Below are 24,125 nucleotides of genomic sequence, written 5' to 3' on the forward strand. Positions count from 1 at the left end.
AATGTTTGCATGCTTTTATTACAATAAGGACAAAGGATTCCTTTCCCAAATGTTCATTTTATACCACCCAAAATAAACTAACATTGATGCTGGTAATTGCAGTCAAGAGACTTGCTGTGATTTTCTCGTGCAGACTGCCAAAAAAAAAAAAAAACCCAAGCACGGCGCATTTATTAATTTAAAGGTAAGGCATGTTTTAGATAAATATTTTATTGGAATGATAGGTTGCCAAAAGATTAATTTTTTCCGATGCAGGAAACATTAACCTGGATACTGTCGTTGATGACCATCTCACTGCAAGACATCTTTAATACTGTTTTGAGGAATTTTAAAGTACAACACCGAGTTGAAAAACTTAAGTTTTACTGTCTTTTACAGAGATTTTAAAACCCTAAAAAAAGTCAAAGACTCTCACTTTCTGTTCCTGTTTCACTCTGTCTTGTGCTGCTTTACAGGGAAGCTACTTCAACCACCACCCAGGCTACAAATTCCACAATTTACCTGAAAACTATGGTGATTACCATCAGTCTAGCAATCCCCACTCTACCTGTTGTTTATTAACCTGCTTCAAAAAGCCTGGTGCTGTTTTCACTGGAATTTCTTTGTCAACCACCACCAGGCTACAAATTCACCTTTCCTAAACATGTTTCCCACCATCTGATGCTGCTTTACAGGAAAACTATGTCAACAACCACCAGACTACCGATCCACATTCTACCTCCGTGGTAAAACTGTTTCATACAGCCTGGTACTGTTTTAAGGGAGAGCTTTGTCAACAACCACCAGACTACCGATCCACATTCTACCTGGTGGTAAACTGTTTCATACAGCCTGGTGCTGTTTTAAGGGAGGGCTATGTCAACAACCACCAGACTACCGATCCTCATTCTACCTGGTGGTAACCTGTTTCATACAGCCTGGTGCTGTTTTACAGGTAAACTATGTCAACAACCACCAGACTACCGATCCACATTCTACCTGGTGGTAAACTCTTTCATACAGCCTGGTGCTGTTTTAAGGGAGGGCTATGTCAACAACCACCAGACTACCGATCCACATTCTACCTGGTGGTAAACTGTTTCATACAGCCTGGTGCTGTTTTAAGGGAGAGCTATGTCAACAACCACCAGACTACCGATCCACATTCTACCTGGTGGTAAACTCTTTCATACAGCCTGGTGCTGTTTTAAGGGAGGGCTATGCCAACAACCACCAGACTACCGATCCCCATTCTACCTGGTGGTAACCTGTTTCATACAGCCTGGTACTGTTTTAAGGGAGGGCTATGTCAACAACCACCAGACTACCGATCCCCATTCTACCTGGTGGTAAACTCTTTCATACAGCCTGGTGCTGTTTTAAGGGAGGGCTATGCCAACAACCACCAGACTACCGATCCACATTCTACCTGGTGGTAACCTGTTTCATACAGCCTGGTACTGTTTTAAGGGAGGGCTATGTCAACAACCACCAGACTACCGATCCTCATTCTTCCTGGTGGTAAACTCTTTCATACAGCCTGGTGCTGTTTTAAGGGAGAGCTATGTCAACAACCACCAGACTACCGATCCACATTCTACCTGGTGGTAACCTGTTTCATACAGCCTGGTACTGATTTAAGGGAGGGCTATGTCAACAACCACCAGACTACCGATCCCCATTCTACCTGGTGGTAAACTGTTTCATACAGCCTGGTGCTGTTTTAAGGGAGAGCTATGTCAACAACCACCAGACTACCGATCCACATTCTACCTGGTGGTAAACTCTTTCATACAGCCTGGTGCTGTTTTAAGGGAGGGCTATGCCAACAACCACCAGACTACCGATCCCCATTCTACCTGGTGGTAAACTGTTTCATACAGCCTGGTACTGTTTTAAGGGAGGGCTATGTCAACAACCACCAGACTACCGATCCCCATTCTACCTGGTGGTAAACTCTTTCATACAGCCTGGTGCTGTTTTAAGGGAGGGCTATGCCAACAACCACCAGACTACCGATCCACATTCTACCTGGTGGTAACCTGTTTCATACAGCCTGGTACTGTTTTAAGGGAGGGCTATGTCAACAACCACCAGACTACCGATCCTCATTCTTCCTGGTGGTAAACTCTTTCATACAGCCTGGTGCTGTTTTAAGGGAGAGCTATGTCAACAACCACCAGACTACCGATCCACATTCTACCTGGTGGTAACCTGTTTCATACAGCCTGGTACTGATTTAAGGGAGGGCTATGTCAACAACCACCAGACTACCGATCCCCATTCTACCTGGTGGTAACCTGTTTCATACAGCCTGGTACTGTTTTAAGGGAGGGCTATGTCAACAACCACCAGACTACCGATCCCCATTCTACCTCCGTGGTAAACTGTTTCATACAGCCTGGTACTGTTTTAAGGGAGGGCTATGTCAACAGCCACCAGACTACCGATCCACATTCTACCTGGTGGTAACCTGTTTCATACAGCCTGGTGCTGTTATAAGGGAGGGCTATGTCAACAACCACCAGACTACCGATCCACATTCTATCTGGTGGTAAACAGTTTCATACAGCCTGGTACTGTTTTAAGGGAGGACTATGTCAACAACCAACAGTTTACCGATCCACATTCTACCTCCGTGGTAAACTGTTTCATACAGCCTGGTACTGTTTTAAGGGAGGGTTATGTCAACAACCACCAGACTACCGATCCCCATTCTACCTCCGTGGTAACCTGTTTCATACAGCCTGGTACTGTTTTAAGGGAGGGCTATGTCAACAACCACCAGACTACCGATCCCCATTCTACCTGGTGGTAACCTGTTTCATACAGCCTGGTACTGTTTTAAGGGAGGGCTATGTCAACAACCACCAGACTACCGATCCACATTCTACCTGGTGGTAACCTGTTTCATACAGCCTGGTGCTGTTATAAGGGTGGGCTAAGTCAACAACCACCAGACTACCGATCCCTATTCTACCTGGTGGTAAACAGTTTCATACAGCCTGGTACTGTTTTAAGGGAGGACTATGTCAACAACCAACAGATTACCGATCCCCATTCTACCTCCGTGGTTAACTGTTTCATACAGCTTGGTACTGTTTTAAGGAGGGTTATGTCAACAACCACCAGACTACCGATCCCCATTCTACCTCCGTGGTAACCTGTTTCATACAGCCTGGTACTGTTTTAAGGGAGGGCTATGTCAACAGCCACCAGACTACCGATCCACATTCTACCTGGTGGTAACCTGTTTCATACAGCCTGGTGCTGTTATAAGGGAGGGCTATGTCAACAACCACCAGACTACCGATCCACATTCTATCTGGTGGTAAACAGTTTCATACAGCCTGGTACTGTTTTAAGGGAGGACTATGTCAACAACCAACAGTTTACCGATCCACATTCTACCTCCGTGGTAAACTGTTTCATACAGCCTGGTACTGTTTTAAGGGAGGGTTATGTCAACAACCACCAGACTACCGATCCCCATTCTACCTCCGTGGTAACCTGTTTCATACAGCCTGGTACTGTTTTAAGGGAGGGCTATGTCAACAACCACCAGACTACCGATCCCCATTCTACCTGGTGGTAACCTGTTTCATACAGCCTGGTACTGTTTTAAGGGAGGGCTATGTCAACAACCACCAGACTACCGATCCACATTCTACCTGGTGGTAACCTGTTTCATACAGCCTGGTGCTGTTATAAGGGTGGGCTAAGTCAACAACCACCAGACTACCGATCCCTATTCTACCTGGTGGTAAACAGTTTCATACAGCCTGGTACTGTTTTAAGGGAGGACTATGTCAACAACCAACAGATTACCGATCCCCATTCTACCTCCGTGGTTAACTGTTTCATACAGCTTGGTACTGTTTTAAGGAGGGTTATGTCAACAACCACCAGACTACCGATCCACATTCTACCTGGTGGTAACCTGTTTCATACAGCCTGGTGCTGTTATAAGGGAGGGCTATGTCAACAACCACCAGGCTACCGATCCCTATTCTACCTGGTGGTAACCTGTTTCATACAGCCTGGTACTGTGTTAAGGGAGGGCTATGTCAACAACCACCAGACTACCGATCCACATTCTACCTCCGTGGTAAACTGTTTCATACAGCCTGGTGCTGTTTTAAGGGAGGGTTCTGTCAACAACCACCAGACTACCGATCCCCATTCTACCTGGTGGTAAACAGTTTCATACAGCCTGGTACTGTTTTAAGGGAGGGCTATGTCAACAACCACCAGACTACCGATCCCTATTCTACCTGGTGGTAAACTGTTTCATACAGCCTGGTACTGTTTTAAGGGAGGGCTATGTCAACAACCACCAGGTTACCAATCTGCACTTGACCAGTTGTAAACCTATTCGATACCATCTGGTGACGTTTTATGGGAAATGTACGTATGACTCCCACCAGACTACCAATTGCCCCCCCCCCTCCCTCCGCCCTTAACCTCTCGCAATTCCATTTCATACCATCTGTTGCTGTTGTGACAAGACTGCCGACTACCACCAACACACCCCGCTTTACCTGTCCTAAAAATTGTTTCATACGAGTGTGACACTTCTTCGCACAAAGACGGGATAGGTACGCCCTATAAAACCTGCAGTGACTTCCGTGGTCTCTTTTCCAGCTTGGTTTGCTTTAAATTGGTCTCGTAGTGTCTAGCTCTGTTGTATAGGAAGACTCCGATGACCACCACCAGCGTGCCGATCCCACTCAGGACGGTGACTGCATTGCCAAAGACTAAGACCGACAACCAGATAAGTAAGGCTCTCTTCGCTGTGTTTGCCACACTGTTTAATAAAAGGACAAAATATCGACAGTCATTCTACGAAACCTATAAAGTAGTCAAACGTGCAAGGGGGGAAGCCAAATGGCTTACATAATTCCAATTTACAGTTTTTATCTCATATTTGGAGTTTTCTTTGAAACGAGTTGGGAAACCATTTTAGATGGATGAATCTGTGGGTTTCAAATGAATAAAAAATCTAACTTTAGTTAGACGGCCACAACTGAAACCCACCACCGCCCAGGTTGCCAAACATGATAAACAATTAACAGTAACAGTTTTTTATCTCATATTTAGAGTTTTCTTTGAAACGAGTTGGGAAACCATTTCAGATGGATGAATCTGTGGGTTTCAAATGAATGAAAAATCTATCTTCAGTTAGACGGCCACAACTGAAACCCACAACCGCACAGGTTGCCAAACATGATAGAACATCTAGTTAGCTTTGAGAGAACACTCAAACATCTTTTTTCCTTACTCTTTTCAAAATCTATTTATATTCATCCTGTTAGCTTCCTGTGCTTGGCTTTTGGAATAGACTCACAATAGCCATCATCTTCCACGACAATTCAAGTCAATTGTAAATGAGAAACACTATATGATATGGTAATAATAATAAGTTCTGCCCCAATTGTTATATGCAAAGTAAGCTAGATTTATGTACACATGCTATGATACATTGTAAGCGCAGACAACTGAATTCTGATTTAAACTTGATTTTAATTAGTAAAACTCCTTGCTGAGAAATAGTAGTAACTATAGGAATTGTAAAACAGACTCCAAGGATATTCTAAGGAGACAAATCGAGCATACTACAAATCTGAATAAATTGTATCAAAGAAATTTTAAATGAAAAATTGATGGGTTTGACCAAATCCCCAATAATTGGACAGGCCCTTGGGGTGTAAAAATTGTCTTCCCCTTGATAAGAATTAATTATCACTTGGGCAGGTGCAATTTATTTCTAAAATAGATTAATAACCTTCTTTTTTTTTAAATTTCAGGTATCAGTGTTAGTGTTGAGAACAATCGTATGACCATCCTATAAAATTTACAATACCAGGGTTTGAGAGACAGCTTAAAAACATACAAAACTCGAACATATGATAGAAACAGTGAGTATCTGATGTTATCTAACCTGTGAGTGACAGGAGATATTCTACCCATCAGGGCATAAGCAGTGATACTCTGCAAGTGGAAAAATGCCCCGTTCACAATAAGTGCGAGAACCAGCGATGAACTAGGTCGGCCATCTTTAAATGGAAAATCCTAAAAGAGAATCGAAAAAGAAAATATTGAGTACATGTGTAAACACAAGCGAGTTGTTCTTCTGTTTAAGGAATTTCATAATCATTTTCATTTCGAGCCAGATTCATTCACATACATCTGTCACCAACATAAACAGGTATGTGATAAAAGTGTTTGATATACAGAATTCAGGTATGTGACTGAGGGGATATCCAAGTATGTGATAGAAAGGATGTCCAGCTATGTGGCTGAGGGGATATTCACGTATGTGATATCTGAGAGGATGTCCATGAATGTGACTGAGGGGATATCCAAGTATGTGATTGATAGGCTGTCCAGGTATGTGATTGAGGGATATCCAAGTATGTGATTGATAGGCTGTCCAGGTATGTGACTGAGGGAATATCCAAGTATGTGATTGATAGGCTGTCCAGGTATGTGATTGAGGGAATATCCAAGTATGTGATTGATAGGCTGTCCAGGTATGTGATTGAGGGATATCCAAGTATGTGATAGAGAGGATGTCCGGGTATGTGACTGATGGGATATCCAAGTATGTGATAGAGAGGATTAGAATGTTGCAAACTCTCTGCTCAACGTTAAGTATAGCTTTAGAAAACAATCATTAATTAGTCGGGACTAACTTATAGCTTTCAAATCGACTTCCCTGCCAGTCACAGTCTCTTGACAAATTCTAGGGGCTTTAGATTTGCTCAGAGCAACGTACAATTATAAACAATTCCCACTTTCAGGAACCAACCTCAAAAGTCTGTTTAGTTTTGCTTTATTGCAGCTTGACTACCTGACAGAAATGGGATCAATCCCTCGAGAGCATCTAATCTGGTATAAATGAACTACTGTCGTGTTACACACATTAATTACTCGCTGATAAAAAAAAATTGATATCGCATCGACCTTTTATTACTGTAAATATCACTGGCAAAATCTGGGCATTGTGTCATATGGATAGTAGGTGTAATATCAAACATATTACTTGGGTGAATGAACCCTATAACCGACAACCACACTCTTCTTCATAAAGTGTTCACCTATTCCACCAATTAATCAATCGATCAATCAATCAATCAATGAGCCATATATATAAATACCAAAATCCTGGGGAGGGGGGGTGGGGGAAACAACTGTAAGCCACTGAGGCACAAATCACTGCTGATATACTGATCCTGAAACAAGGTGAAACTTGTAGAAGATTCTTGAATAGTTTTCATTATAACTGTATTTTAATTAAACATATACATTCCAGCAGGAAATATGCATCCTGACATTTTGTAGAGTCCCGCTATGAGTAAAATATGCAATGAAATCATATCAATGAAGAAATGAAACTGAGTTTTCTTTTCTCTAAGAGATTAAAAGTCCAATGGGTAAGCCAGTAGTTTCACACAATTGCATTATCTCTGTGATGGTACTGTATTGGACAATGCCACTTTTCCCTTTTTGATTGTCTGACAGTTAAATAAAACTCTAGACCAGGGATTCCCTAACTGGGGTGCATGAACCCCCAGGGGGTGCGTGAGTCCATCCCAAGGGGTTCGTGAGACGTTTCTGAAAGTCAAAACTAGAGTACTTTTTGTTGAACTAAAATCTGATATATCATATAATTTATTAATGTACAAAAGTCGTACCTATCGACAAACGCTATGAACTTGATCTTTTACAAAGCACTGTTATGTGTATTATAGTATAATAATGACTCAGATCGTGTCTCCAAAAGTTGGGGGTTCGTGGACAACTCTGACATCCATAGGGGATTCGTGGTGGGATAAAGTTAGGGAAACCCTGTTCTATACAGAGCAGACTGGCATAGCTAGAGTCTTTATATCTGATGAATACTTTAAAGCATTGCTCCCTTTTTAGGCCAAGGACGAGCGAAACAAATTTGGAAGTTTTTTGCCACAGCCCATGCATTCACCCCTTCCCTCCCCTCCCTCCCCCACCAGATTTTACCAATACAATGTCAAGGGTACATAGTTGCCAAAGTGATAGATGGCTTTGCATGGTTCCTTGCCGCATATGTTGATGCTGGCGTGAACGATGCAACGGTGCAATCCTGAGATTGCCAAACAGGGCCACTCTGTGAAAAGTATTTCGATACTTCCAGAACCTACAGTAAGATAAGTTCGACAGTTTCCTGCGATTTCTGAAATGACGTCACGACCCAATCGAAAATCCTTTGCTACCCAATCATTGGTCCACTTACCCATAGGTTGCGAACCGTCGCTTTCAAGACAAATGGAATCATAAATTGATGGCTTATTAAACTTCATTTATTGCAAAAGAAGATGTCTTATGTCGTCTAAGTTTGATCAAATAGCAATGTAAGTTTTGAGTTCAAAACCTGGCAAGTTTTTGTTAACACTGAAAACCAAAGTCCAGCACCTGTCGTTTAGCAACTTAATAACTGCCATTAATAACACACCATTTTAACACAAAGAACTTAATAGCAAAAATACAAATCTTTGATACTCACAAGTAAAAATATCCAGGAAGGTATAAGAAATATCACAGCTGCTGTACTTGTATAAAACTGAAGTTCAGGTGGACTAGGTAGGGGAAGATAAAAGCAAATAAATTTTCTGTTACTACATGCTGAAATTTTCCTTCACCTCTAAAGCAACATACTTCATACGTCAGTCTCAACGATTGTTTGAGGGAAAACATTTTTATCTTAGTTATCAAGTTCAATTGATTAATATAACACTCTATGAGTGTATCTTTAGTTTAATCTATAGTAGGGCAAATGTCATCCAAATTTATGGACGACCAAAATCGGAGGTCGTCCACTGGAGGACTAGTTGTGTTGTTAACAACAAATTCAGATTGAACTGTAAGTAAATACCCCAAAATAGGTACAATGATAGCTTGGTTTTACCCTCCATCACTTTCAAGATACAGAAATAAAACAAAAAAAAATAGTACCAGGCCTATGATCCACCTAAGGAGAGTTTCACTGGCCCAAAGCTGGTGTTCTATTCACCGAACCTACACATCTCTCTTACAGTGTAAATATTGGTAATTCTTTCAAAATGTTGATACATTTTCTCTGACAACTAAGTTAGCTATTCCAGACAAGCAAAACTAGGACTTGATTGTCTGAGGGATAACCAGAAAAAAAATTTCAACAATTTGCTTTGAATAAAGATACACATTTATAGAGATATTTCATAGGTTTCATCAAATTTACGGACAATGAATTCATATCATAGAGAAAACAGCAGTTTTCAGCAAAATCATTTTTGAAACAGAAAACATCATCATAGGTACACAATACACATACACTTAACATGGTGGTCAATACAACATGAATTGCAAAGACAAACGATGCAGCAACCTCACTATTGATTTCAGCTCCACAACACCTCTCATACTCCACCCCCACCACCCATCTCTCACCCCCCCTCCCCTTCCCCTGCCCCCACCCCTTCTTCACCATCCTCTCTTCCCTCTACTTTCATCATCAATGCCAGTGGATTTCACTGTTTTCCGGTAGATAAAAGAGACACTGGCAGTTTTCTACGCGCAGACATTTAACGAGTACGAGTTAACAAGCTGAACACAATGATAACGAGTAGGAGTAACGAGTTGAACACAATGGTAAGTCAAGTAATCAAAGTCAGTTTTAAAATCTCTTCTTTGCCATACCCAACAAACGCCCTGTAATACTGCTAAATATCAGCAAGTAATTTATTGAGGAAAAACTGCTATTGGGAACTTCAGCAAGCAGCATTTTTAAAGCAGTTGCATTTTGTAGCAAGTGACTGAAATTTTGAAATTCTATTCCCTGATACTAAAAAAGTCCCTTTGACCTCTTGACTGATTTATAAGCAGTCTGATAATAGGATTACTTCTCTCTTTGAACATCATTTCGTAAAACCTTAATCGCTTTTTTGATAACAAAACGGGGCTTAACCAACGACCTAACATATCAGAATCATCCATGAATTTTCGGTAGGAAAATTATAATAATAAATATAATACATAACAAATGAACGATGACAGCAATCAGTTCGAGGAACAACAGAGGCAAAAATCGACTCACCTATATTTGTATGTGGTTCCACTGAGCAGTTTCTTAGAGAAGACATTTTGCAAGCTGGAAGATAAGAAAGAAAAATTATCAAAACTTTGAGGGTATTTTAATGAGGCAAAATCCCATGCATCATTACTTACCTCAAATGATGACTTGAGGCTAGAATTTTAGTCTTGAAATGTTATAGTTCAAGAAAAAAGAAGAAAAAAAATTGTGAGTGCAACTTATGTTTGTGTAGCTATTCTGGTTTTTCATGAAATTCACCTTTAAAATATGCTAAATCTCTGTAAGAGACTAAACTGACGATGATGTTCGCTCCTTGGAGCAACTCTTAATAGACACAATCGGCGACTCCGAGCAGCAGTGGTCACGTGACGTATAGTGGGTACAGAATCATAACAACCATCGCGCGACAGTGCGCGACAGTGCGCAGTGTTTAAGCACGGGGGATTGTCGTAGTTTTCAACTCAAGGTAGTGTTGAAAAGAATTTGTTTTTGTAGATGACATACTGTAGATGGTATACTCTATTCAGTACATTATAGTTATTGTGTTGAATACATGAATTAAACTTACAATAATACTGTTTGTTCGGTGTCAACCTGGTTTTCATTTATTATTTTCAACGATATAGTTGCCAACAACCAGAACATCGACCCAGATCGGTTACATATTCACTACTTTTTCACTTTTGTTAGATATCAGGGTTGGAAAACATGTTGATTTTTAAAATGCAATTGAAAGGACTCGAGCAGGTTGTGAAATTGAAATGGTGTAATGATTAATTTAATATTTACTTAAAACAGAATTAAACTTTTCTGTTTGTGTAAAAGTAAAAAACTTATAAATTAAACACAAAAATGAGAATGACACCAACTTGATATACAACCAGGCTATACCACCAATTTCAATTCACATATATACGCGTGTTAAAGTGTGATAACCTATCAAATTTGAGGGATATATTTGCAAAAATTAAAATTAAAAAAAATGCTTTACAAGCCAAGATGTCACAGAAAAAGAAAACACATGTGACATGGATTCCTTTTCGTCTACTGCGAAGAATAAAAAAACATTCTCTTCAAATAGTCACTCACCAATCTACGATGTTTGTCAATATCGCTGCCGAAAACCCGATGGCGGTGAAACTCAGTTCCGTGAAACTGGTCAGGGCGAGGCCACCCACCACAGGTAATAGAGATAGGTTCACATAAATACCAGTCCTCTCTCCTAACATCAAAAAACTTATAAGCACGGTAAAAAACGGTGCTGAACTCTTAATGGTCTCTGTGAAAGACACTGCTATATGTTTAAGGCTGACTAATCCAAGAACTACCGTGGCAAACCTAAACAAAGAGTGAGAGAGAGAATATTGAGAAAGAAAATAGGGGGGTGAGGATTGTAGCAGATACAGTAGAACTTGAAAAACTGGTACCGACAGTTAATTCAACATGTCACCGCTGATTTATGTTATGGGGATGCTTGTTGGTAACAACCTTCCCCCCCCCTTGCAAAACCCCTGCCCACCACCTTCCAAATGACAATTAATAAATTTGGAGACACTCTCCTGGATTATTGTCTTTTGTTATATGTTTGTACGATTCAGACTGAGCCATTTAATAATATTCACATAGAAACAGATTATCCGTCAATCCAGTGAAGACATTTTACGGGATGCTCTCAGGGAACCAATATCGACTTTGCAATGATGATGCAATCATATGTATCCTATTGATATGAACTCCCAGTAAAATCTGCCAACCACCTCCCTCCCCCCCCCTCCCCCGTTCCTCCAAATTCCTCCAGTGGAATAGTTTATCCTGTATCACATGGTAATTTGCTATCTTAATCCAAATTGCTATACAGGTGCAAAGATGCATAGCAGGACTGTACACAGGAACCACTGTATCTTACAATCTGAGACAAACTTCAGGACCTCTTAAAAAAACTGCTACTGTACACTACTAAATTATTATGTTCTGCCTCCCATTCTTTTCATGACCCCCCCACCCCCACCCCCCCCCCCGAATCATTTGCTTACCTCATAACTCCTAGAAAGACCATGCTTCGTATAAAGTTTGGAGGTTTGTCTCCTTTGCTTTTATGGGTATACAGACAGCAAGGCACATACATCTTGACAAATCCACACAACGTAGTCATCATCATCTGTACTGAACCTGCAAAGAGAGATGGAAAAGAGAAGAAAAAAAAGAAGAGAAACTCGTAACTTGTACAATGGACAGGAGAAAGTTCTGTCACTCACAAAAGTGGGTGAGGAAAACTGGGTGAGGAAGGGGAGTAGGGGAATGACAAGTGTCACTAATCTTTTGCACAGATAAGATGAGAGAGTGCCATAGTAGAGTGAAAACAGGTAAGAAAGAGGGGGACGGCATAATTTTTTTTTTTTTTGGGGGGGGGGCATTGTTTCTTTGAAGTTAATAACGGCACTAACCAACTGAGATGTACAGAGGGAAAAAAACAATATTTGCCAGATTTAGAGAAGGAGGAGGCGACTGATACAGTTGGACAAATGTCACCCATAATATCCCACAAACTTTCAAAATTGGTAAAAACGGCAACTCTGTGTACAGCTTTTGCCCTTGCCTTCAATACTTTCTCGCCTTACAGTACTACACAAACATATTAGCTCAGTCAAAGGATCGTTGCAAACACTGTATTCATATAATGTTTACCTTCTTTTTTGGAGGCTATTAACAGCTTGCTAATGGTTGGAAAGCCAATTGTGGCTTGGCAGTGAGTACAAATGATTTTTTCCTAAATGGTGTGAAGTACAAATACCCTACTAAATGTCGAGAACAAACTTTCTATGCAAGGACCTATTAAGATATGTACAGCAAAGATTTTTAAAAAAATTTAAAAAAACTATATGAAAGTGAGAGCTTGATTTTATCAATTTAGTGAAAACTGTTTGCTTTAAAATAGGATATGATAGCCTTAAGCAGATTTTCTAGCCCCGAGTTTCTATTCTTACTGGCCAACATCAACTCTCTCATTCAGGCCTGCAATCATGTGACATTTAAGACCAAATAGGAACATTTCTTCACTGTACGTTTTGAAAAGCAAAGACTATTTGATGAAAACATCTTTTGCATCAAGCGCTGAAGTTGACTGAACTCTGTTTTATCCATCAGGTATAATGCCCACTTGTCACCAGGGGGTACACAAGGGGTACACAAGGAGTACACATACAATGCTGACATGGGCCAAATGTAAATTAGCAATTAAACAATGTGTCAGTTTGGGTGCTACTGTTTCACTGTGGATCGGTCATGTGACCATGAGGCTATTTCTTAAACAGTAAACGATGCAAGGATGCACAGATAATGTTATACAGCTTGGCTAACCTGAAGTAATAAAGTTGTTTCATTTTATCAGATTTATTGGCTAAAACTAGACTGTAACCTGGACACCAACAAAGACACAAAATCGCGACCTGTTTCTCGCGAATCGTCGACCTACGTGGTACTGAATTCGACAGAACCTATGCTGTACTTTACTGCATGATTCAGTAATCCCTAAAACTGTCCAACAATCTCTACTGAAATGACATTTTTTAACTGAGTAATTTTTTGTACTGTGACACTAAATTACACAGACTGATAGTTAGTGAGTGCGATCGTAGTTACTACTGAATCAATTATAACTTATACTTGTATGCTTGGAGCCTTGCACTAATCTTCACGCTCAGAGCTCTTTACTCATACTTGTACCCATACCCAGGGGCCGAGGGGGTAGGTTAGTAAATTTAACTAGAGCTGCCCACAATCAGACCGCTCTCCATAAAGTTGAAACCCCATCGTCATGTCTGTGACAGACTAAGGAAAATATTTACTATCATTTTTACATTCATGATTTTAACATTTTTACTACTCACCTAACATACTTGGTTCGCCGTCCAAATGGCTCAAAATATATTTATTCAGGAACAAAGTACAGAAGCTGAAGAAATACCACAATATCAGATACACTATGGCCCGTTTCGAGAATAGATTATCCTGCCTGTCTCTGTGCGAGAGTCCGTCCGCCTTTTGCTCTTCCACATCGAACATCAGCTCGTGGTAACGATGGGTGACATGAGGGGGCTTCTTCTGAGCACCAAATGTACTGAGATGTTCTTGAAATTGGCCAGTTTTCTCTCGGGGTGAGCTAGGAGCACTCTTGGACGGTTCCAAATTGTCAAGGTATTTTAAAGGAGATGGCAAGATGTTAGTCTTGTTGATAGGTTCCGACTCTTCCGGAGCTAAGACCCCAGACTCTGAGAAATTCCTTGATCTTGATATCGGTGCGGGCTTAGCTATATGTAAGCCATTGTCTCTTGAATTTGACCTTCTTACGCCAATCAACGATGGGTAACTCGACATAAGTTTCTCCTGCTCGGGCTGGAGGGGACGGTCAAAATCGCTGAGGTATTCAGACCAGCTACTTGTACCGTCTAGGTCATCGTGGGAGATATCACCTAGGTTACCATCACCGGATCCATTCGAAGCCTGTCTTGGTACCACAGGCATGTTATGTGGTCCATCCCTCCCGACTCCCTGATGAGAACCATCTCCATTATGGGCAGACATCTTCTGGAGCAGTCTAGGCTACTGTGTTATGAAACAATGTAATCCATCTGTGGGGGCCCTGCAGCAAAACAGATCATTGACAACAGTTATAAATATGTAGAAATCACAAAAATTAGAAGCAGCATTTTATTCAAAATATTTATAGTCTTTCCCAAAAATGCTGCACTTGACAGTCAATCAAAATATCAACCAGCTATGATTTTACAGAAAGAAGATAAAAAAGAGCTGGAAAATGTAGCCCGATAATATTTGCTGACAATAAGTAATACATACAGGACTAATGTTAGGCACATGTATCTAGAAATCAAGGCAATTCTTTGACTGACTGTTGTTAACTGACTTACTATACATGTGTTTAAGTTCTACAGTAAATGTCATTAAATTCTAGTGCCAAGTGGATAAAGGCGGCGGCATTTGAAGCAATGAGACATAGCAATCGGGAGGTTTCGGGTTCGATACCCGGCCTAGTCATAGTAAGGTGGGTTTTTCATCCAAGAGCAATATATGGTTCTCCCATCTGTAATGACTTTCTAAATTTGAAAAGATTCCAAATTTGAGTTAAAATGCTGAATTGGAAGCTACTCGACACGCAAGGTTTAATCCATAAGCGCTTGCGAGATTCTCCCGCATTAATGGTCGCTTAAGCGTCGTAAATTAACTGCTGATTATTATTATTATTCCTGCATGTCTACTGGCAGAAAACTGCCAACGCTTTTTAAGCTACTGGCAAACTTCAAAATCCACCGACATTGAGCCAGTACATAATTCTGATTTTGCTGCCTGACATGTGCACACGTATTCGTATTATATACTGCACAAAGAAAAAGTGAAAGCACAAGTTACAAGTAGCAAACATGGTAAAACTCACTCCGCAGTGTTGTCAATCATATTATGTATTTATTACCAATATTTGAACCTTTCAACCCTGAGTAGTGAAGATAAGATAATTATTCTATAGAAATAAGAACTATAGAAATGATTAGAAAAATAGAACTATATATGCACACAGAGCTGTGTACACCATGTCAATTCAACCAGAACAATACCAACATTATACAGTAGCTGCGTAGAGTTTGCTGTGCATATATATTGTGACAGGAGAAACGGTGGTCATGTAAATATTACTGAGTAAATAGTGCCAGGAGTATTCAGTATACTATTAAGAGTCAAAATCCACAGCCATATCTTTATGGCAAAATAGGAACAGGATCAAAAGGTGTAGACTCGCTCCATCCTATCCATTCATCGGATCTCAGTATACATACTCTCGGGGCATAAGACGGGCAGCAATTTTCCACCTTTCAAATGGGCATTTAGACAATTTTAACACAAAAAAGGTCACCTAGGCATTCCTTTTTTCTTCTTTCCAAAAAGTGAGAGAAAGCAATCACAGAAATGATGTGAAAACAGGAACAATTCACAAGGCTGTTCCCAAAAAACGTTTTGTCTCCCCACAGCTGCTGTATTTAATAGCTCTGTAGTTTGTTTTCTGGCTCCATATATCGCTGAAGATTCTATCAAGTCTCATTAATTGTAGTCTATGTAACGACCAATCTAATTATGAGGAGCAGCAACTTTATACAAGTGGAACGGTGATCGGCATACTTTGCCTTCGGTGCCGTCAGTTAATTCGAGTTAACCAGTAAATCATAGGGATGATATTGTGAAAAATTACGATATTAAAAGACCCTGTACAACGGTATCTTATCATACTTGCATTCTAGCAGAGAGGAATTTACCCTGCACTCATTTCTTGACCTCGTGGGTTTTGTAGTATCCATGTACTAGTTCAAAGTTACAAGAATTGGACTCACTCAGAGTATAAATACTCTTAACCTTGATTCATTCCTGCAACTGGCCATATAAGGGTCATATCTCATGGTTGAACAAGCATTTAATCAGCCAGTTAATAATTATAAGAAAAACAAAATATGCCATAGAAAGGCTGATAAAAGTGCATGTTATTTATGATTTGGTGGTATTCTGATAATTGATATCATAATATATCAAAGAAAAACACCTACCTATATATCTCACAACCACAAAAGCTCCCAATGTTTGACCTTCATGTTTTTTATATGTAATATATATGCAAGAAGCGAACTAAATATATATACATATTTACTTGTGAAACATACAGCACTTGAGGTACACAGAACTCCAACATAACTGTGCATATTACACGAATCACGGTCAGTAGCACTTATTAAGACACACAGTACTTTAATACTATATGTTTGATGGACGGTTCTCAAAGGAAACGACTGGAACTTGTGACAATTCAGGAAAGGATATTTACTAACCTCAAATGAAAATTTAAAGCAGTTTTGTCATGTTCACCAGGAAGTTTTAACAAAGACTATTCGACAATTCAAACTCGTTAAAACAATGTCGTTGTGTGGAGGGACAAACCTACACTAGATATTTTCACCAAGCGAGGATAAGTTATCATCGAATTGCAAATGAAACATGATGGTTGCTTTCGATGTTTAGAGGATTTTGTTGTGAAAACTTGATCAATTCTGCTAGATAATTTTTACCAAGTGGGGATTTTTATTATTGAGATACAATGAAAGCTGTTCCATTCGATTTTGAGAATTTTGTTGCCCAATGACTTTCAAGGTTTGGGGTGTGTTTTAAGTAGTTTAAAGCTTGTAAGGAAACTTGAAAATAGTCCTAATGCTAGCTACTAAACATTCATTCTAGTATAATTTGGAATTTTGTTCTTCAAAAGTAATGCAAAATCTGCTTTAATGGTATATTTTTGCAGTTATCCCCCCAAGATGCAATTATCATACACACAAACACAAAGGTAGAGTAGATTGCACACAGTATACAGTATATTGAGACGGATAAGAGAGGAGTAGTTTACAAGAACATAACATAAGGAATTGTGAATAAACCAATGAATTTTTTAAGTTATTTGTATTATAACTATTTTGACACAGTGGTCAATTGGAGAGCACCATATGCATACACAGTTTGCTGATCACAGACTATGCAAATTTTGTGATGGCTAAAACAGCTGTTTATGTTTGCCCAAAAGCCTCTCACGATGCTAACACTTGTAAACAGAACTTAACAATGAAACCCCAAATTTACTGGATATGTGCTGAATTGACCACAATGCATTGAAAGCTACAAACCAGTTTTTAACATTATCCTCGATAAGTTTTGGAATAATTATTTCCATGGTTTTCACAGCCAGAGTGGGGGAGGGGGGAATTCAGGTCCTCAGGAACAGTGACCATTTTCTTCTTTGTACAGAGGCAACTGGTTGAAATATCCCACTTGGAAAATGAAAACTAAGTTATAAAAATGAAATGAAGTCTGTTTTTTCAATGTATTGAAATCCCCCACCCCCCCTCCCCACACTTTGGAAGAAAGCCTGCAAACCCTGATTACATCAAAACAAAACCCTTCATCAAAACAAACAAGTACTCAAAGTACAGTACAGACTGTCAATTGTACACTTGTTGCCTCCTCTTTAAATTAAAAATATGGTTTTAGTTAATTATGTGTTCAAAGAATTTCGTTTCCTAGCTCAAATGAGTGAAAAGAACTAAATGTTTTTATTTACTGTAAATAAATGCTTTTAACATAAAAGCAAAAACCAGAATCAAAATTCAGCCAGCCCTCCACTCTCCCCCTTATTCTGTTAAACTGTAGGGCACATACCTAAATAAGATGATTCTTTAACAAATTGAGTAAAACAGTTACAATACTTAGCCTACCAAAACAAGCAAAAGTTTTGCATTGTTTTGTTAATACTGAAGCAATTTAATAAATAATTTAGCTACAGTCAATAGGTTGAAGACATTGATTCAATGTTCTTTTGACTTGTAAATAAAGGGCGGCAGAACTTTATCTCTAGATCTACAAACCTCTCAGGCCTCAGCATTCAGGCTACTGTTATTGCCAGTGGATTTTGCTGTTTGTCAGTAGTAATAAATAAAGGCACCTATGCCAGTAGGCATTAAGAAGAACATTAACACACTACACATGATACGTCTGTTAACAAGCATCAGACTGAGGTCCATGCATAACATTTAAGCCCTGCAATTTAAAGGGTGTGAAGACTCGCGCACAAAGAAATGTCTCATGCCGGTAATCTGACCTAGTTTCGAATGAGGTGTAACAGAAGTGTTAGACACCACCATCGATCCCAGAAAATACACACAGCTTGCTACCATTGGTAATTAGACACTAGTGTACAGTCAGTACATACAGCTGCTGTCAATACCTACAGCACAGTGTACAAACGATACAGCGAAGGACATCTCAGGTCCAGCTAAAGATAACAAGGTATCACGTTTCATTACTGTCTGCATTTTGTAGCTCTGCTCGACAAGCAGAAAACTTCACTTGCAAGCAACGGAAAGTTAACTTTTTCAGAGCGCAGCACGCGGTTTGGGGCGAGTCTTCAATGCCTTTAACTGCTTATCACCAGCAAATATTAGCCCCATGTTGTTCCCACAAACCCTTTACTGTACAGTAACCTGATGTGTGTTGTAAATCAGTAAAATGCCAATTAGAACTTGGTTTTTAGCCAGGAGGTACTTGGATTTATTAGTAAAAAAAAGTCAAATTCTAGGACTACCAATATGACAACATGAGGATCCATTGTCAAAGTACTAACCACACTTCTAAAATCAATTTTTAGAATGGAAGCCTTTGTTCGGAGTGGCAAAGTATAATTGCAATTCTAAAAACAACAGCACTAGCATATATGATTTGAATAACAGGGTTTATGTTGTTTGCTGGTAACAAAATTCAAGACCATAGAAATTTCAAATTATCATTGTGGAATATTATGTCTAGGGTGGCCACTGGCATAACATCAAACTGGAAATCACATCAATTGATGACTTCAGAAGAGACAAGGTTTTGAAAGCTTGCAGGGAAAACCCTTATATGTTAGGCAATCCACAACGTCTATACCATAGGTATAAATGAACACAATGGTTTACGGTAGGCTACACTGGCTGGCTGTTTACACAGTGGTAAATGCATATATACCTGTATGGAAACTAGTTCAGTAAACATACAACACAAATAGTGTATGAAAATATGTACCTTGACTAGAGGATTCTGCAAATATCAAAATGCCGATTTGTTTACTTTCCTTAGACATGCTGAAATATAATAAACATGCACGCATCTGGCAAAATGTCATGCTGGACGGAGGACTATAGCGTATCAAAACTGCCAGCGGTACAGTACGTACGACCACCAAAAATTGGGTACAAAATAGAATGGAAAGATGGAGAGAAGACGAGCAGAACTGAATTTCAACACTTGGCCACGTATTAAAGGTAGCGACGTGGGAACTGACGCAGAGGATATCAATTTCAGAATTGAATGAGGGACTTGCGATACCGTTACCTTCCCTGCTTTCAATAGCATTTAATCGAATGATCTACATTCTTTTCCCCTTGTGGTTGTGGTGAATCAAAAGTGCAGAAGTAAACAATCCTTTATGTGGAACATAATAATCAGCTCCGCATAATCGGTAGCGCGATGGATTTTGCCAATACCGATTATTTACCGATTGTCTGATAATCGGCCCGATGCCGATTATCTAACCGATTATCGCTTCAGCACTACATTATATGCCACAGTGGTAAAAGTACCATATGCCACAGTGGTAAGTACTGTATGCCATAGTGATAAGTACAGCATGCAATAGTAGTAACCTGTCTTTGCAATTGTAATGAAGTCTGTGTGAACAGCTTTGTCAGCTCTAATCTACAGATTCCCTTAAGCTAATTTCCAACAACCTCTCTTAATCTTAAGAGGCGTAACGCACATGTTATCTTATAGGCTGGTCGGTGAGAGATACGGTAGATTATAAAAGGTTACCACAACTTGACCTCTGGTGAATCCAAATGACCTTTGACTTCCACCAACAACAATACGCTTCTTGTACTGAACGTGTCACAACTACATATTATATGATATTGGTCCAAGCTTCCCTTCTTGAGATATCGTGTTTACGAGGTTTTCACAATTTGACCTCTGGTGACCCCAAATGACCTTTAACCTTCTCTACAAACAATAGACTTCTTCTACTTTATGTGTGTTACTTCCACATGCCAAATATTATGAGATAGGTTCAAGCCTTCCTTCTTGAGACATCATGTTTACAGGCAAGGTGTCACACACACACACACTCATCCCCCTGCATGACTACAAAGTTTACGATTATCATCATAACCAAACCCCAGTGCAACCATGATTAAGTAAGCAACAATGTGATAAACAAGCCATCCATATTTAAGCAACTATCACATAAATATTGTCGTTTTGCATAGCAGTGCATTTTGTCCATAACTGATAACTCGAGCTTTATGTTCTCAACAATTTTATGTCTTCTCTACGCTTCCGTGGTAGTGATGCTAGTACCGTGATTCAGACACACACACACGTACAATGCCGTGCGTTAACTTGATGAGGGCATTAAACTAGCCCAATCATAAGCGGATTAAGGACTGAATTCAGGAAGGTGAAATTGCAAATAAACTGTCGATAGTTTATGAGATGCAGATAAGGACAAATGGTCGGGAGTTTATCAGATGCAGATAAGGACAAATGGTCGGGAGTTTATCGATGCAGGTGAGGATATTCACATAAGTAATAAAACTACAGACACACCGCGCATCCGGATGCTGGGAAGAGTTAATGAATGGCCCTGTATTCTATAATTGTACCAAATAGTCTACTAATACTACAGCTCCCATCACTTTACCTTTATAATTATAGTAGCCTATTTGGTTGCCAGGGGATCTTCTTGCCTGGTGTGGCATATGATGAGAGCGCCTATGAAGTATGAAGCATGATTTACTGCCAGTAGACTACTTTCGATACAAGCCTAGACCTATGTTAGGCTAGGCCCAAGTTGCATATGCATAGGCACTAAACTACATTACCTCTACTAGTTACTACCTCTAGTTTTCGTCGAACTAGTCTTACGTTTGACCTAGGCCTTCGTTATTTCCATGCATCAGCTAAGCCTAAAATAAATCTCATGTACTGTAGAAGTAGTAGTAAGCTCACCTTCGCTGGTTTGAATTTCGCTGACAGGGCATTTGAATTGATGAAAGAGTGTCTGTCGTGAAATCGCCGTCACTGCATAATTGCAGTCATGAGTGACGGAACACTGCTCAATTTGTAAGTTAACCACGTATATGATTATAAAGACCTAACTTAAGTTTGCATACGAATTTGCACCGGCATCATCCGACCAGAAACAATGAGTTTTTGTCCCTTCTTTCACGGGTTAATTCCAATGACGTACTAAGTTTGTTGTTAGCCCCAGACACAGCATTGTGTTATGTACATAATGCGACATATGGCTAGTTAGTTAGGGTTAACGCTGCTGTTTGTGTTTTAAATTGTGCGTATCCCAAACACTACTGAATGGATATTGAAATTCAAATGCTAGAATCAACCCTAACTATATGGTCGTAGTAAAAAGAGCAAGTAAAGCTAGCGCGGAATTCAGCACAATATACAGCCTCACATTCAGTAAAAGGAAGCGTGTTCGAAAGACTAAGTCTTTGTTACCTATAGGTAGTTATGATGACATCATTGCACCTTTGTTGCATGTTCGCCTCAAGCAATACCAGAAAGATTGGATACACTGTAACAAAGACTTGGTGAATATATTCACCACCTGACACAATATAGCATTGATCAGTTACAGTACAGGGGCACGTTCCCTCAAACACCACTGTCCCCTTCTCCCGGTTCCCCCACCACCCCCACCCCCAACACTTAAAAAAAACATCAGGAAATTGGCTACACAACCCAAGTTGACTTCTACTACTATAAATTACTTACGGGAAGCTTCAAGATTTTTCTGATTTGAAGCTTAAATCATTTCTGGATATGGTGAAAATCGCAAATCTTCAAGGGGATTTCCCCCCTTCACCACACCTTAAACTGTAGTAGTTGGTAATATTTCTTATTCTCTCGAATTTCAATAACAGATACTCTCTCTGCAATGCATTCCAAGACCTGTTGGAGATCCTGGGGACTTAAGCTGCAGTGATTTTTAAGAACAATAATTCCTTTGCTTTTAGAGGAATTCAATATCAGCTGAATGTATCACAAAGCCCCGGTGGACCCGGGTCCGGAAGCTGAATCATATTGTTAGCCTAATCAAATATCCAAATCCGATGTGAGAATTCGACGAAAGGAAGAAATAGAGAACGTTTCTGTTTTCTTTTTCTTAACTTTTGTTATGTTTTATGGGGTTAAGACCACGTTTTTGGTTTCAATTTGGAGGCAGACTTGGCATCGATTTGAGACTGAATTTTGGGTGCCACCCAACACCACCCCGTACGTATGTGCACCCTTCTCTACAGTGGTACGTCAACTAATGACATTGCCTGCTCAAAATATGGCAAGTAATTCCAATGCAATGATTGTAATTATAAGTGAGTTTTATTTTTCCAGCAGGGCCGTAGCCTGCGGGGAGGTCAGTCTGTTAGTTTTAGCGAAATGTTTATATCTTTTATCATTTCTTCTGATTTCATTAGGCAGTAGTGTGCAACTTCAAGATTGTAGGCACTTATTGAAGGAATGGCTTTCAAAAAGAACACAAGATTTATTTTAACCGCTCATCAAGTATATACACGATCGCGGATGCGATGACCATGTGTTTTTTTTTTTTTTTTTTTGGGGGGGGGGGGGGGTTTCACTAGGTTTAATTGTTAGAACAATAATAAAACTAGAGAGCTAAAGACTTAACCGGCATGCGGAACAGTGTAGCAGTGTAATGTGACATTATGGTTTATATATTTATTACGTCATGTGTTTAATGTACTAGGATTATCAGTTTTATTGTTAGCCCCTATATATCAGTGCCCCAATGTTTTAACTACAAGAATACGTATATATACCGGGGCTTTTTTAACATACAAACTAGGGGCCGTGGCCCGCATTCCTTTAAACGGCCCACCATCTCAGCCCCCCAGTAGGTCCATTTAGGGCATGTAAATCAAAAATGATAACACAAAAATTTCTTAAAAGAGGTCATGGTATAAACACACATCACTCATCACACACATCACTCACAACACGCATCACTATATGTAACATTTGGACGATGTTGTTTCTCGATGAAGACAACTAGCTGCCCCCCCCCCCCCCAGGGAACATACCCAGGCTACGGCCCTGTCCAGTCTCTTGTGACGATTTAATTGGCTTGAATCTCCAATATCTGGAAAATCGGTGGTCAAAAACATGACAGTTGGAAACAATTTATCTGTGTAACATATCGAACGGTTAAGCTGATCACACTCTTGACAGGATAACGATTCTGATTTCTAAGTCAATTATATTAGGCAAGTTTCTAAAATTTCTAATTTTAGGCTTACATTATTACAAGATTTGACGAAATTCGAACTTACAATTAACTGAAATTGTGTTACTAACTCCTTGAACAACCCAC

At 39.7% G+C, this 24,125-nt stretch overlaps 1 protein-coding gene across 9 annotated transcripts; it reads right to left on the reverse strand.

Moving 5' to 3' along the window:
* Positions 1–948: 948 nt before the first annotated feature.
* Positions 949–22,058, reverse strand: LOC139976451 (solute carrier family 35 member E2A-like). 9 transcript variants are annotated; one of them, XM_071985200.1, is made up of 10 exons: positions 21,725–22,058; positions 13,975–14,726; positions 12,121–12,256; positions 11,177–11,425; positions 10,091–10,144; positions 8,522–8,594; positions 5,921–6,051; positions 3,909–4,786; positions 3,576–3,650; positions 949–3,489 (listed from the first exon to the last, which is right to left on the reverse strand). In XM_071985200.1, exons 2-8 carry the CDS (start codon positions 14,666–14,668, stop codon positions 4,585–4,587), a joined length of 1,539 nt encoding a protein of 512 aa, XP_071841301.1. In that variant the 5' UTR covers positions 14,669–14,726; positions 21,725–22,058; the 3' UTR covers positions 949–3,489; positions 3,576–3,650; positions 3,909–4,584. The 9 variants fall into 9 exon arrangements, with proteins under 9 accessions (XP_071841301.1, XP_071841305.1, XP_071841304.1 ...); XM_071985204.1 differs by having other exon boundaries at positions 949–2,873; positions 3,132–3,650; XM_071985203.1 differs by having other exon boundaries at positions 949–2,873; positions 2,960–3,650.
* Between the last annotated feature and the right edge of the window lie 2,067 nt (positions 22,059–24,125).

Source organism: Apostichopus japonicus, chromosome 11, assembly GCF_037975245.1.
Source record: "Apostichopus japonicus isolate 1M-3 chromosome 11, ASM3797524v1, whole genome shotgun sequence".
NCBI classification, from domain to species: Eukaryota; Metazoa; Echinodermata; class Holothuroidea; order Aspidochirotida; family Stichopodidae; genus Apostichopus; species Apostichopus japonicus.